General features: G+C 46.5%; 2 protein-coding genes across 2 annotated transcripts in view; one reads left to right on the top strand and one right to left on the bottom strand.

The window, feature by feature from the left end:
- LOC123350391 (zinc finger protein 850-like) overlaps positions 1-16,218 on the top strand; it is a 586,050-nt gene that overhangs the window by 528,772 nt on the left and 41,060 nt on the right. The gene's annotated exons all lie outside the window — the stretch shown is intronic.
- On the bottom strand, positions 181-1,244 carry LOC123350400 (zinc finger protein 271-like; the record flags this gene model as incomplete). The annotated part of the gene is made up of 1 exon (XM_044988985.1): positions 181-1,244. A coding segment is annotated over one exon (936 nt), but the record flags the coding sequence as incomplete, so codon positions are not given.

Here is a 16,218-nt window from a genome sequence, read left to right as displayed (position 1 = left end):
AACGCCATGTAAAGCCCTAGTGGATGGAAGGCACAGGTAGTTTTTGCCTCAGTGTAGCTTGTTGGGATCAAACCTCTCTCCCACCTGGAGGTGATGAACAATCCTGGCAGGAGGGACACACACTCCTGTGACTCAAAAGGAAAGGAGTTGATAGAAAAGATCACAGGACTGACCCCAAAGAAGGGTGAATTGCAAAAGGCAGAATCAGGCAACTGATCTGGTGGAAATGAGGCGCCACGGTGAAGATGGTGCAAAAATCACTTTGTGGGAATTATCAAATGTGATCAAAAAAAAATCTTTGGCCAGCCCTAGTCAAGGGATTTATTACAATTCTCTCTGCTGTGGACTTTCTGATGTCTAATAAGGCCTGAGCTATCATTGAAGCTTTTCCCACACGCAGAGCATGTGTAGGGCTTCTCACCTGTGTGGATTCTCTGATGCGTGATAAGGTTTGAGCGCCGATTGAAGTTTTTACCACACTTGGCGCATGTGTAGGGCTTCTCTCCCGTGTGGATTCTCTGATGTCTGATAAGGTCTGAGCTGCAACTGAAGCTTTTCCTGCACTCAGAGCATGTGTACGGTGTCTCTCCTGTGTGGATTTTCTGATGTCTGACAAGGTGTGAGCTCCGACTGAAGTTTTTCCCACACTCAGAGCACGTGTACGGTGTCTCACCTGTGTGGATTGTCTGATGTGTGATAAGGTCTGAGCTCTGACTGAAGCTGTTCCCGCACTCAGAGCATGTGTAGGGCTTCTCTCCTGTGTGGATTCTCTGGTGTGTGATAAGGTTTGAGCGCTGATTGAAGTTTTTACCGCATTTGGTGCATGTGTAGGGTGTCTCCCCCGTGTGGATTCGCCAATGTTTGATAAGGTCTGAGCTCCGACTGAAGTTTTTCCCACACTCAGAGCACGTGTAAGGTGTCTCACCGGTGTGGATTCTCTGATGTCTGATAAGGTCTGAGCTCTGACTGAAGCTGTTCCCGCACGCAGAGCATGTGTAGGGCTTCTCTCCTGTGTGGATTCTCTGGTGTGTGATAAGGCTTGAGCTCTGATTGAAGCTTTTCCCACACGCAGAGCATCTGTAGGGCGTCTCTCCTGTGTGGATTCTCCGATGTCTGATAAGGTTTGAGCTCTGATTGAAGCTTTTCCCACACTCAGAGCATGCGTAGGGCGTCTCCCCTGTGTGGATTGTCTGATGTGTGATAAGGGCAGATCTCCAATTGAAGCTTTTCCCGCACTCGTGGCATGTGTAGCGTGTCTCTTCCAAGTTGATTCTCTCACTTGTGATAAGGTCTGAGAGGCTACTGAAGTTTTCCTCTAGCCTCTCCTGAGTCTCACAGGCTTTTGCTTTTTCTGGAAGTGCACAACTCCCGGAAACATTCCCTTTGGATCTTCCTGATAATGTTCCATGTGGTTCTACTTGCTCAGCATCTTCCTGATGGGGTTTCTCCTCCTCATTCTCACTCACCATCCTACCATGTGATGGGAAATAGAGAGAATCCAGACATAGGTCACTCCCTGCACCGGAAAAAAAGGAAATCTCAGAGAGAGGAATGGAAAAAGGGGTGAACAAATCAAAATATGTGTGGGAGAGATCGAATCTATCAGGAGCTGATTTTCCCCAAACCCTTCCTGGGAGGACAAAGAAAGGGATAAGTTTTGGTCTGCATCTCACCAGAACACTCAGGGGAAAGCGAGATCAGGGAAGGACCTGCTGCCAGTTGTCAGTCAGAATAGGAGGAAAGCCATGAGTGACATCTCCCATAATGATTCTGCAACTGCAGGAACAATCCTGAACTTGGAGAGCTCAGAGGGTCTTTGTAGGGCATCCCAAATATTTCCTGCATTCCCAAACAGTTTTTGAGCTGGTTTAACCAATTCCTCACCTGTGGAGGCAGCTCTCGGAGACACTTCTTTCTCAGAGCCATGGAGGTCCAGGACCCATGGCTCCTCCCCTCGTTCCAGCTGCAAGATCACATCAGGTTTGGAAATTGGATACCCTGCTCAAAGCAAAGAAAACAAGAGAGGTGAGTGGAATTTGTGGGATACTTGTCACAAGGAATATTCCATGGTTTTAACCCCAGCTCATTTTTAAGCAGTAACATCCCAAGGCCAGCTTCCCTGGCTCAAAGTGGCAGAAGAGTTATTATTATTATAAATCATATGGATTATCTTAGTGCCTAAGGACCAGCTAACACTGGGTCCTCATTGTGCTAGGCAAAGTACAAACAGAGAATAGTAGATGGCCCATTCCCTGAAGAATTTACAATCTAAATAGACAAGACAGACACAGAATGGGGGAAGGGATAGAACCCACCGTTAGAATAGAGATATTCAGGCCTGCCTGTAAAGCCTATACATTAAGAACTTAGGTGTATTTTTATCACTTAGCTACTTACAGTGGTATAAAAACAAAGAATCAAAATCACAGTCCGCCTGTGTATGGGCCTTCTCTCACTAGGATAGTCTGAGGCCTTGTTCTTAGGCTAAGGCCTTTGGCTAAGCAGCAGGGGCAGCCATAAGCTGGGAAGCGAAGGGTCATATCCTCACATCCCAAACCAGTCACACGGAAATAAGGTGCTATTGGGCTGTTAGAAAGATGATCCTGTCCGGATCTTAAGATGGTTAAAGAAACCTTAGTTTGATAGCATCCTGTCTGGCAAGAAATCATTTATCAATGGTTGTGAAACCTTCATTTCTGTATTGCTTTATCTTTATGGCCCTGTGACAGACCCAGACCAGTGGGGTATAGGAGTCTGGTACAGGGCAAATATACTGGTCACTGGATGAGTAGTTTTCTGTTCCCTGAGTGACCAGAGCAGGGGCTGCACTAGAGTAATCAGGAACCTGCTAGAACCAATTAAGGCAGACAGGCTGATTAGAACATCTGCAGCCAATCAAGGTAGGCTAATCAGGGCACCTGGACTTAAAAAGGAGCTCACTCCAGTCAGGCGGGGAGGAGCCAGAGGAGAGGAAGTGTGTGTGAGGAGCTGTGAGCAAGAGGCGCAAGGAACTGAGAGGGTGTGCTGCTGGAGGACTAAGGCGTAGAAGCGTCATCAGACACCAGGAGGAAGGTCCTGTGGTGAGGATAAAGAAGGTGTTTGGAGGCGGCCATGGGGAAGTAACCCATGGAGTTGTAGCTGTCATGCAGCTGTTACAAGAGGCACTATAGACAGCTGCAATCCACAGGGCCCTGGGCTGGAACCCGGAGTAGAGGGCGGGCCCGGGTTTCCCCCCCAAACCTCCCAACTCCTGATCAGACACAGGAGGAGTTGATCCAGACTGCGGGGAAGATCACTGAGGTGAGCCAATCTGCCAATAAGCACAGGGCTCACGAAGGTAGAGGAGGAACTTTGTCACAACTGGTGTCAGGGGTGGGATTTGCTGTGCACAGCGTGGCAGAAGAAGGGTGATTTAAAAAAAAAAGGTAGAGGGTTAATTTTTTTTTCACCACAATGGATGACTTAGTACAGGCATTGATACAAGCTATGGCAGCCCAGCAGGAGGCTACCCATGTCCAGGCAGCTGCCCAACAGGAGGCAGTGTGGCTGCAGCAAGAGACTAATCGCCTGCTGATGGACCAGGCTTCTCAAGACCGGGCTATGTTGCAGGAACTGGTAAACCAGGTAAAGACCCTTACAGAGCTGAACCACGGCCATGATGGGACGCAGATCATACGGGCCAGCCATTGGCTGCAGAAAATGATGCGGGAGGATGATGTAGAGGCATACCTTCTGGCCTTTGAGAGGACAGCCCTACGGGAGGCCTGGCCTTGAGATCAGTAGTCTGGCATCCTTGCCCCATTCCTGTGTGGGGAGGCCCAGAAGGCTTACTATGATCTGCCTGAAGAGGCTGCACCAGACTACCCCCAGCTGAAAGCAGAGATCCTGGCCAGATCCGGGGTAACGACTGCAGTGCGGGTCCAACGGTATCATGAGTGGAGGTACCAGGAAAACAAAACCCCGCGGTCCCAATTGTTTGACCTCATCCATCTTGCACGAAAGTGGTTGCTAATGGAGTCATGGAGTCCAGAAGAGATACTAGAGGTTCTGGTCATTGACCGATACATGAGGGGACTACTGCCAGACCTTCGTGCATGGCTAAGCCAGAACGAACCCTCCACCTATGATGAGGTTGTTGCACTGGTAGAGAGGTGAAGGATGGCAAGGGAGCTGACCCGACCAGTTAAGAAAGAGGCACTCCGGGTTAAACTAGCAGCACCAAGCCCTAGAGTTTGGGTGACTGGGCCACCAGGAGGGCCCAGGTGGAAAAAGAGAGGGGCTGAAGGCCCACCAGAATCCACAAAGAGTCGGAGCACGGAGGGAGAAGAGGATCATGATGTTAGACTGCCCAAACCAAGAGACTGGGGAATGCCTAGGGCTCCAAACAGATGTTATGCCTGCGGGGGGTGTGGACATATAGCTGCACAGCATCCCAATGCTGAGGAGCCGATGCAGTGTAACTTGGTGAACTGGGCAGACCCATGCTCCCTAATCCACCTTGTGGGGGTCTCACTAACCCCACATTTGTACACCAGACCAGTAAAGCTAAATGAGGTAGAGACCATAGCACTGGTTGATTCGGGGAGTGCTATCACGGTTGTCTTGGGGAAGCTCATCAAGTGTAATCAGTTGCTGCGGGCTAAGCATACACGGATAACATGCGTCCATGGGACAGTTGGTTGTTAACCCACCATCCCAGTAAAACTCGAGATTCAGGGGAACACTACTGTGGTAGCAGCAGGTGTAGTCCCTAAACTCCCATACCCGGTGCTCATAGGGAGGGACTTCCCAGGGCTTGGAAACTTACTCCCAGTAGAAGGACTAGAGAAAGAGGGGAACCCTGAAGTTAGTGAGGACTCCACAGTGACCGTCAACCCCCAGTCTTCTCTGAAATATCCCCAGATTTATTTTCCATTCCCAGACAGGGTAGAAAGTCAAAAAGGGAAAGGAGGGCAGCTAAAGCCTTGGGAACCCGAATACTGGCCCAAAACCAGAGGATCGCTCTCGTAGGTAGGCGGACCCAAGCAGCTGAAAAGGAGGCCACCCAGGAGGGAGAAGCACCCGAGTCTGACCCCCACCCTAATGCTTCTGAACCAGTAGAAGCAACAGAGACTGGGCTCCTAGATCTTGGGCAGATTAGCCCCAGGAGAGGAAATTTTGGACGGGACCAGGCTGAAGACCCAAGGTACGACAACATTAGGAAGGAGGTGACTGAAATAGATGGGATCCCTGTGGAAGGGAAAACCCTTCATAATGAAGAAGAATCTCTTATACCGGGTTGCACCAGTACAGGGGCTGGAGGTACAGCAGATCTGAGTACCTCAAAAACACCAGAACGTTGTATTAAGTCTGGCTCATAGTCATCTTTTTGGGCATTTGGGGGGCATTTGGGGATAGAGAAGACCCTGGCACGAGTCCGATGACGGTTCTTCTGGCCCGGAGTACATGAAGAAGTGCGGAGGTACTGTGTGTCCTGCCTGGAGTGTCAGCTGCATAGTCCCCGTTCCCACCTGAGGGAACCTTTAGTATCCCTTCCCATCATAGAAGTCCCCTTTGAGCGAATAGCAATGGACCTAGTGGGACCCCTGGAGAAGATGGCTTGGGGCCACTCCTTGTTTTGGACTATGCTACTCGCTACCCAGAAGCTGTCCCCCTGTGGAACACAGGCTCTAAAACAATAGCCAAAGAGCTGGTGGGGATCTTTGCCCAAGTGGGGCTACCAAAGGAGATATTAACAGACCAAGGAACCCCATTTTATGTCAAAGCTAATGAAGGACCTCTGTACGCTGCTCCATATACATACCCTGAGAACTTCAGTCTACCATCCGCAGACTGATGGGTTGGTAGAAAGGTTTAACCGAACCCTCAAGGCTATGATATGCAAGGTGGTAAGTTGGGACGGGAAGGATTGGGACACCCAGCTGAAGGGTATGCTTGTGTTCATTTTGGATAAAATGTGATTTGCAGGGTACTTATGCATAGGGAAGCATGCTGTGGCTCACCAGCCTAGAAACATTCTAGAGAAAGCCGGGAGTGGGGGGGTGAGCTCAGCATGTGGAAGGAGCACTATGAGCATGTGATAAACAAACCCATATATGAGTTTGTTTAACTCTGATTGGTTAGAGGTTCATGTTATGTAAGTTGTTATATAACTTGTTATATAAGTGCCATATGCTATAAAATAGCAAGGGGAGGGACTCTGCCTGATTCCTTGTACCAGGGGCTCTCCTTGTGCACATATTGAATAAAGCCTTGTTGAACTGCATTGAATTGCATCGAATCGAAGTCCCTTGATTCTACCCAGCATCAGACTCACTGGGAACCACAAAATCCCAACAGTTTCTTGGTGCAGCGAGCAGGGCGTAGAAATATCCTTCAGGATCACGACCTACAATCAAATTAGAGGGTGAGTTTGTTCATTTTTTATTTGGTTGTGTGTCTCTGACCTGACTGGTGACTCTCATACCTTTTGTAGTAAGCAAGTCTTGGTGCTGGGGAATTCAGGGGGTTTGTTGCAGTCTTAAGACATTGTACTTAGTGTGGGGGCTGGTTAAGCTGTAAGTTCCTCTAAGTGCTGTTGAAGCAGGAAATCAGAGAGGCTGTAAGGACCAACAATTAGTGTAGGGGCAGGTATAGCCGTAAGTAGCTCTAGTTAATGTGCTGGCAGGCCCAGATCTCCTAACTGGACATTGTAATTGTGCAGATCAAATAAATTGGATAAAGGATTAATCTGCTGATTGGGCATTTCAGTCTGGGCTGTTTGATTTGAATAAATTGCTATTAGTCTGTAAACAGAATTGTATTTAAAAATTTGGAGATTGGAGGATAGTTAAGTTAAGGGAAAGATGAAGGGATATAGTGATTCACAATATGAAGAGTGTATGATTAGTGCTTTTATAACTAGTGTAGCAGTACGTTTATTAGTTTTCTTGTGGAGATATTTTGGCTATATGATTGAAATAAAGGAGGACAAAATGGCTGGTATGTGTTTAATTGTTGATTATGAACAGCTGGTTAGAAAGTGATGTGCTAAAAGGAAGGGTGGGAGAGTTAGAAGCAGAGGTAGAAAAACTGCAAGCAGAAGAAAAAAAAAGTATGAAGCAGCAGATTTGCAGGGAAAGAGATCTTGTCCCTCCACACCTTTGGACCCTACATGTGTAACATGGGGATATCAGTCTAGTTTCATGGCTCCAGTGAGGGTGCACACTGTCCCTAATCCTAATCCAGGGGAAGGGGACCCTGCTACTGCTAGTCTCCTAAAGCACACTCCTATGAGCCCATCTGACTTGCTGAGCATGTTAAAAGAATTGCCATCTCTTTGCAGCTTAATAACCCAACCCTACCCTTCTGGGAAAAGGTACAGGAGTGGTTGGTAGAGGGAGGCTTACATGCTTTTGATAATCACATAATGTTTTCAGCCTTGGACATTAGCAGTGGCTTTTGGTCTGTTCCTGTGCACCCTGACAGTCAATTTTGGTTTGCATTCACTGTTAAAGGGAAGCAATATACCTTTACTCGCCTAAGCCAGGGTTTTCATAACTCACCTAATTAGTTTCATAGAGTGTTAGCTGATGTGCTGGCAAAGCTGCCAGACATGACTTCTTGTGTTGTACAGTATGTTGATGATCTTCTTGTCTCCTCACCAGATGGCCAAACGCACATGAAAGACTTAAAAGTGATCCTGCAGCACTTGGCAGACAGTGGGGTAAAATGTAATGCTAGAAAGGCTCAGATCGCAAAGGAGGAAGTATCCTATCTGGGGTATCTAATATCCAAGGGGTACAAGTGTTTAACTGTTGACCGCATTGAGGCTATTAATGCATGCCCATGCCCAATTACGGTCAGGGGAGTTAGGAAAGAGTTAGAGCTATTTAATTTCTGCCGAACTCGAATCCCAAATTATTCAAGGATTGTCCAGCCCCTTAATAATCTCCTGAAGAGTGTTGGTGGACCACATGATGCACTTGAATGGACACTTGAATGTGAACGGGCATTTACCACATTGAAACAGAGGCTAAGTACTGCCCCAGGTTGGGACTTCCTAATCCATTAATGCCTTTTACACTGCACACGCATGTCAGTGAGGGACATATGGCAGCAGTATTAACGCAAAAACATGGGGACAAACAGCGCCCAGTAGCATACTACTCTTCTAAACTAGATGCTGTCACTCAAGCAATGCCACCGTGCCTCCAGGCAGTGGAAGGAGCTTCTATAGCCCTAAGTCAGGCCTCACCACTAACTGGTGTGCAGGATGTAAATATTGTCGTGCCTCACGCTGTCCTTGCTATTTTATCAGGAAAGAAATCTTCAGCAGTCCATGTGGCAAGATGGACTCGATGGGAAATGAGCTTGCTAATGCCTTCAATACATCTGCAACGAGCGTCATCGCTAAGCCCTGCCACCCTCATGCCTAGCCCAGATGAGGGACACCCGCATCATTGTTGGATTAAGGAAGAGCCCATGGACCTTCCATTGGTAAAAGAAACTGAAATACCTCGTGCCCCTTGCCTATACGTGGATTGTTCTTCCTTCTACGTGGATGGCAAGCAACACACAGGATGGGCCGTTTGTACCATCAACTTCATGAAAAAACTCGTACAGATACAGACTGACATCATCTTCCTTTCCAAATGCAAACAGATGGACATCATACCAAAAGGACTAAAGGTAAAAAATCCATTACAATCTACATACCACACAGACTATGCTGACAGATTGTGCCACACACTCTCAAAGAAACTGCGAAACCACCTGATCAACATCCTATACAGCAAACAGGGGAAGATTAAGACTGAACTCTCTAAACTAGATATTCTGATGAAAAACCAACCTTCTACACAAACTTCCTCATGGACAAACTTTACAAAAACTAGACAAGCCATTTACAACAAAAACTTTGCTTCTCTACAAAAGAAAAAGGACACTAAACTGTCTAAACTGCTACATGGCACAAGGAGCCACAACAATAGCTCCCTTAACCCACCCAACAATATTGTTAATCTTTCCAGCTATTCTCTTAGCCCAGCAGAAGAATCTATCCTATCTCGGGGACTCTCCTTTTGTCCTTCCAGATCCACGAATATGATACAGTTTTGCGGTGACCTAGAATCCTACTTTCGCCGTCTCTGACTCAAAGAATACTTCCAACACACCTCTGAACTACATACTAACCCACAGAATCCTTCCTACCACCGCTATAATAAAAAGGATTCTGCATGGACTCCTCCAGAGGGTCGAAACAACAGACTAGACTTCTACATAGATTGCTTCCGTCACCGTGCACGGGCTGAAATTGTGGAAAAGCAACATCACTTGCCCCATAACCTAAGCCGTGCTGAACACAATGCCATCAACAGCCTCAAGAATAACTCTGACATCATAATCAAACAGGCTGACAAAGGAGGTGCTGTCGTCATCATGAATAGGTCGGAATATGAACAAGAGGCTGCCAGGCAACTCTCTAACTCCACATTCTACAAGCCATTACCCTCTGATCCCACTGATGATTACCAAAAGAAACTACACCATCTGCTCAAAAAACTCCCTGAGAAAGCACAGGAACAGATCTATACAGACACATGCCTGGAACCCCGACCAGGTGTATTCTATTTGCTACCCAAGATCCATAAACCTGGAAATCCTGGACGCCCCATCATCTCAAGCATTGGTACTTTAACAGCAGGATTGTCTGGCTATGTGGACTCTCTCCTCAGGCCCTATGCTACCAGCACTCCCAGCTATCTTCGAGACACCACTGACTTCCTGAAGAAACTACAATCCATCAGTGATCTTCCAGAAAACACCATTCTGGCTACTATGGATGTGGAAGCCCTCTACACTAACATTCCACACGAAGATGGACTACAAGCCATCAGGAACAGTATCCCCGATAATATCACGGCTAACCTGGTGGCTGAACTTTGTGACTTTGTCCTCACCCACAACTATTTCACATTTGGGGACAATATATATCTTCAAGTCAGTGGCACTGCTATGGGTACCCGCATGGCCCCTCAGTATGCCAACATCTTTATGGCTGACTTAGAACAACGCTTCCTTAACTCTCGTTCCCTAACACCCCTACTCTACTTGCGCTACATTGATGACATCTTCATCATCTGGACTCATGGAAAAGAAGCCCTCGAGGAATTCCACCGAGATTTTAACAATTTCCATCCCACCATCAACCTCAGCCTAGACCAATCCACACAAGCGGTCCATTTCCTAGACACTACTGTGCTAATAAACGATGGTCACATAAATACCACCCTATACCGGAAACCCACTGACCGCTATACTTACTTACATGCCTCCAGCTTCCATCCCGGACACACCACACGATCCATTGTCTACAGCCAAGCTCTAAGATACAACCGTATTTGCTCCAATCCCTCGGACAGAGATAAACACCTACAAGATCTCTATCAAGCATTCTTAAACCTACAATACCCACCTGCTGAAGTGAAAAAACAGATTGACAGAGCCAGAAGAGTACCCAGAAGCCACCTACTACAGGACAGGCCTAAAAAAGAAAATAACAGAACACCACTAGCCATCACCTACAGCCCCCAACTAAAACCTCTCCAGCGCATCATCAAAGATCTACAACCTATCCTTAAAGATGATCCCTCACTCTCACAGATCTTGGGAGACAGGCCAGTCCTCGCTTATAGACAGCCTCCCAACCTGAAGCAAATACTCACCAGCAACTGCACACCATACAACATAAACACTAACCCAGGAACCTATCCTTGCAATAAAGCCCGATGCCAGCTCTGTCCACATATCCATTCAAGTGACACCATCACAGGACCTAATCACATCAGACACACCATCAGGGGCTCGTACACCTGCACATCTACCAATGTGATATATGCCATCATGTGCCAGCAATGCCCCTCTGCCATGTACATTGGCCAAACCGGACAGTCTCTACGCAAAAGAATAAATGGACACAAATCTGACATCAGGAATCATAACATTCAAAAACCAGTGGGAGAACACTTCAACCTTTCTAACCACTCAGTGACAGACTTGAAGGTGGCAATTTTGCAACAAAAAAACTTCAAAAACAGACTCCAAAGAGAGACTGCTGAACTTGAATTAATATGCAAACTAGATACTATTAACTGTGGTCTAAACAAAGACTGGGAATGGTTGGGTCATTACACCAATTGAATCTATTTCCCTATGTTAAGTTCTCCTCACACCTTCTATGGGCCATCTTAATTATCACTTCAAAAAGTTTTTTTTCCTCCTGCTAACGATAGCTCATCTCAATTGATTAGACTCTGCCTGTTGGTATGCATACTTCCACCTTTTCATGTTCTCTGTATGTATAAATATCTCCTGTCCGTGTGTTCCATTCTATGCATCCGAAGAAGTGAGCTTTAGCTCACGAAAGCTCATGCTAAAATAAATTTGTTAGTCTTTAAGGTGCCACAAGTACTCCTGGTTTTTTTTGGCGGATACAGACTAACACGGCTGCTACTCTGAGAACTACAGATGTTAGTTGCAGCATGTGAAGCTGCAGAAGGTCATGCTGTAAACATATATACTGATTCTAGATGTGTGTTTGGGGTTGTACATGACTATATTAACTTGTGGGTGAATCGGGGATTCCTGACAAGTACAGGATCCCCAATACAAAATGGGGGGATAGTACAGAAACTTCATGCAGCCATGTAGAAACCTACTGAAGTAGCAGTGATAAAAGTGAAGGCCCACACAAAAGGGACAGACTCTCATAGCAAGGGGAACTAAAGGGCAGACGAACTAGCTAAACAAGCAGCAGTGGAAGGTAAAGAGAGACAGTTGATTGCTGCAACACAGCCTCTCATAAAACCCCCCAACTTTTTTAAATTACAGGACATTCAACACGCTGCACCAAGGGCAGAGAAGTGGTTATGGATGGATAATGGGGGCAAACTGTGTGATGATAACACTTGGAGAGGTCCAGGGAACACATTACTGTTACCAAATGTGCTAATGAGAACTATGATACAAGTGTATCACATGTTGGGACATGATGGAGCACGAAGGGTGATCCACCATATGTCAAACACCTGATGGCATCCTATTCTTAATGCAAACGTGCATGATTATGTGAGAAGGCATGTAACGTGTGCTCAATATAATTCTGCTCCCACAGTGAAAATGAAAATGCAACATCAGCCAAGACCAACACAGCCCTTTACGCAGTTACAAATAGATTTCATTGGATCACATGACTTATGAGGAGAGGCTGAGGGAACTGGGATTGTTTAGTCTGCAGAAGAGAAGAATGAGGGGGGATTTGATAGCTGCTTTCAACTACCTGAAAGGGGGTTCCAAAGAGGATGGATCTAGACTGTTCTCAGTGGTAGAAGATGACAGAACAAGGAGTAATGGTCTCAAGTTGCAGAGGGGGAGGTTTAGGTTGGATATTAGGAAAAACTTTTTCACTAGTAGGGTGGTGAAGAACTGGAATGGGTTACCTAGGGAGGTAGTGGAATCTCCTTCCTTAGAGGCTTTTAAGGTCAGGCTTGACAAAGCCCTGGCTGGGATGATTTAGTTGGGTTTGGTCCTGCTTTGAGCAGGGGGTTGGACTAGATGACCTCCTGAGGTCCCTTCCAACCCTGAGATTCTATGATTCTATGATCCCTGCCATTGGGCAGAGGAAAAGAATATAGTCTGGTAATCATGGATCACTTTACTAAGTTGGTAGAAGCTTTCCCAGTGGCCAAGGCCACTGCAGCTGATGTAGCTAAAATATTGATGACTGAAATAATTCCCCGATGGGGACGTCCATGCTTCATTGATAGTGACCAAGGTACTCATTTTACAGGGAAGGTGATGAAAGCTGTATGCAGGGCACTGGGGATCAAACAGAAATTCCACTGTCCCTACCATCCCCAAAGTTCGGGATTAGTAGAAAGAGCTAACCGAACCATTACAAACAAACTAGCCAAACAGATGTTTTCTGTTACAGGGAAAGACTGGGTCACCAACCTACAAATGTCCTACTAATCCACATTCTTTATCTCCTTTTGAAATGCTGACAGGGCGGGCGATGAGGACGCCAGGAAATCTGTGCATTGGAGGGGGGGAATTGTATGTCATGGGTGACCAGCTTGTTGAATATTGCAAATTGTTATCGCAGTGTGTCGAACCAGACTCGAAGGCTGATAAGAGAACATATGTGAGGTGCAGCCTGGTGACCAGGTGATGGTGAAAGCCTATAGAAAACGAACCTTTGAACCAGCCTGGACTGGGCCTCACATGGTTCTCTTAGTAACTCCTTCAGCAGCCCGGGTCACTGGAATTCCAGTTTGGGTGCACCTGTCACGTGTAAAAGTATACAAGGGTGAGACCCAACATGGGGCACAATAATCCCTGTTTACTCTATGGACTCCTGGAAAGCAATTCTTAATATTGTTAAGTGTTTTCACCACTTTAAAATTGATGTAGGAATTTTTGTAGTCTACTAATTGTTTTGAGTGGTTTTGAAAGTTTTTTTTTTTAAGAGGTCTCATCTTAATAATGCTGCAGTGGCTTTCAGTGTTTTATTGATGTAATTACCTGGGGAGGAGCCACTGGATCAGCTGTAAATGCCATTACTCAAATTTAATAATAGGGACTGGGTTAAAATTGGTTAGTAGCAGGAATGACAGTTTATTGTGGTAAGAGTGGGGCTCACGTCTAATCAAGTTAGCTATTACCTTAACTCAGCAACAGTTGGTTAGGTCCACCCTGTTGTGCTCAGCCATCTATTAAAAACTACTCAAATCTATGAGCAAGCATTGGTCTAGGCACGTGGAAAAATTGTGTTATCTTCCCGGCATGGTATTATGCTGGTGTTCAACATGAAAGTTGCAGTCCTGATAAGAGACTCACTCGTGCCACAGGTGCCATGTTGGGTGAGAGCTGTGGTTCTTGAGAACTGAATGTCTTCACCTTGGATGGTGGCAGGGGAGTGGTCCCTATTGATAATAGGGGTATGTTGAGATGGTCATTGCATCCCTGGAAGGGTGTTAATTCCTGAACTGGAGGCTCAGCCAGTGCACCCACTCCCATTCTCATGTCACAGACACCTGTGTAGAATAAGGGCCGGAGATAACTATATGGCTTTCCCTCGGGACCAATGTTCCATCCTGGAGGATAGGTTTTGTGTATGGGAAACCTAAAGTCAGGACAAGCCTTATCTCAAATGTTGGGACCTGACTTGATGGTGATGTAATGTAATTTAGTTGGATGATACAGCAGTGAGGAAGGACTCCACTATCTGGTGTGGATGTGGGTGGTTAACTGTGGCAGGCAAGCCTTGCTTAAATATCTCGTTCTTCCTATTGTGTTAAGCCTTTTAAGAAATATTATGAAAGAAGTGGTAGGGCAATTACAGTGATTCAGTGGATAGAAGGGTTTGCTATTGTGGAAACAAAGATTCCATGGGGCTGGATTTCGGTTGTGTTCTCGCAATGGTATGGGGACTTATTTTTATTGTAGATATGTATTATTTTATTTTGTTCTCAAAATCATAGTTCATTAAGTGTTGATAAAGTTAATTATTGCTCCTAATAAATACAAGGAAGTGGTGTTAGTGGGGTCTAAGAATTGTTCTTAGCCCCAAAACCAAATGGGGGAGCTGAAGGGTATGCTTGTGTTCATTTTGGATAAAAGGTGATTTGCAGGGTACTTATGCATAGGGAAGCATGCTGTGGCTGACCAGCCTAGGAACATTCAAGAGAAAGCGGCTCCCAGCGCTGTAAGCTAATCCCCATGGGGAGGTGGAGTACCTGCAGCGCTGGGAGAGCTCTCTCCCAGCGCTGGCGCCACGACTACACTCTGACTTCAAAGTGCTGCAGCTGTACAGTGCTCCCGTGGCAGCGCTGTACAGCTGCAAGTGTAGCCATAGCCTGTATCATCCCAGCCAGGACTTTGTCAAGCCTGACCTTAAAAACCTCTAAGGAAGGAGATTCCACCACCTCCCTAGGGAACCCATTCCAGTGCTTCACCACTCTCCTAGTGAAATAGTGTTTCCTAATATTTAACATAAACTTAAACCTTCCCCACTGCAACTTGAAACCATTACTCTTTCTCTGTCATCTGCTACCACTGAGAAAAGTCTAGATCCATTCTCTTTGGAACCCCCCTTCAGGTAGTTGAAAGCAGCTATCAAATCCCCACTCATTCTTCTCTTCTGCAGACTAAATAATCCCAGTTCCCTCAGCCTCTCCTCAGCAGTCATGTGTTCCAGTCCCCTAGTCATTTTTGTTGCCCTCCGCTGGATGCTTTCCATTTTTTCCACATCCTCCTTATAGTGTTGGGCCCAAAACTGGACACAGTAGTTCAGATGAGGCCCCATGAATGTCAAATCTTTGTTGGGGGGCAACGGGAACAGGGATACAGGCAAGGCTCTGCGGCACCAGAGCTGGGAAGGGAGACGGGGGTAAACGCTCCGCGGCATCAGAGCTGGAAATGGAACATTGGGGAACAGACCGTATCAGCGTATAGAGAGAAACCCAACTGGTGTGAAGGCCTTCGGAATATGTAATCTTACAGGTGTAAAAATTGTACAGGCTACATTACCATCATCAACAAAGTGCCCATTTGTGCCTGGGTAGCGGCTCTGCTATGGGAGGGAGGATACAGCAAAGACTCAGCATCGGGGCCAGGGTCTCTGTGCATAGAGATGGGGAGGTTACATGGGGAGGGGGGTAATGAGTGGGAGAGGGAGGTCAAGAGTTAAAATAATATTTGGGGAAAAAATGTATAATGAAGTGAAACTGAACAGAAATAAAACTGGAGTGTAGGGTCTAAAGCAATAAGGCTTGAGTAGGGATTCAGGATTAAGGTCTGGGATCCTCCACAGCTCTAGATCCCCAAACCTCTCCTCCCTCCCACTGACCCACCCAGCCCACTTCCCGGGTGCCCTTCCTCCACACTCTCCTCCCCTTCTTCCCATTACTCTCAGCCGTCACGACCTCCTGGCACCTTGGGAACTTCTTGTATTTTCTCCTCATCTCTTACTACCTCCTACCCTCCCTGCTGCTTCTTAGCCCTAACCCTGCACACACCCTCCCCATGTCCTGGCACCCCAGAATTATCTACTCCCCTCCCATGGCTCTCTTATCCCTTCACCCATGTGACCCTGAATGGCAACATTACACGCTCTTCTAAAAGAGCTCATCTGACTGTCTCACAAACCATGCATGAGTCATACACCTATTTACTCAA

This window comes from Mauremys mutica, chromosome 15 (assembly GCF_020497125.1).
Source record: "Mauremys mutica isolate MM-2020 ecotype Southern chromosome 15, ASM2049712v1, whole genome shotgun sequence".
NCBI classification, from domain to species: Eukaryota; Metazoa; Chordata; order Testudines; family Geoemydidae; genus Mauremys; species Mauremys mutica.
Note: the sequence above shows the minus strand (reverse complement) of the source record. Positions and strands in the feature narration are given on the sequence as shown.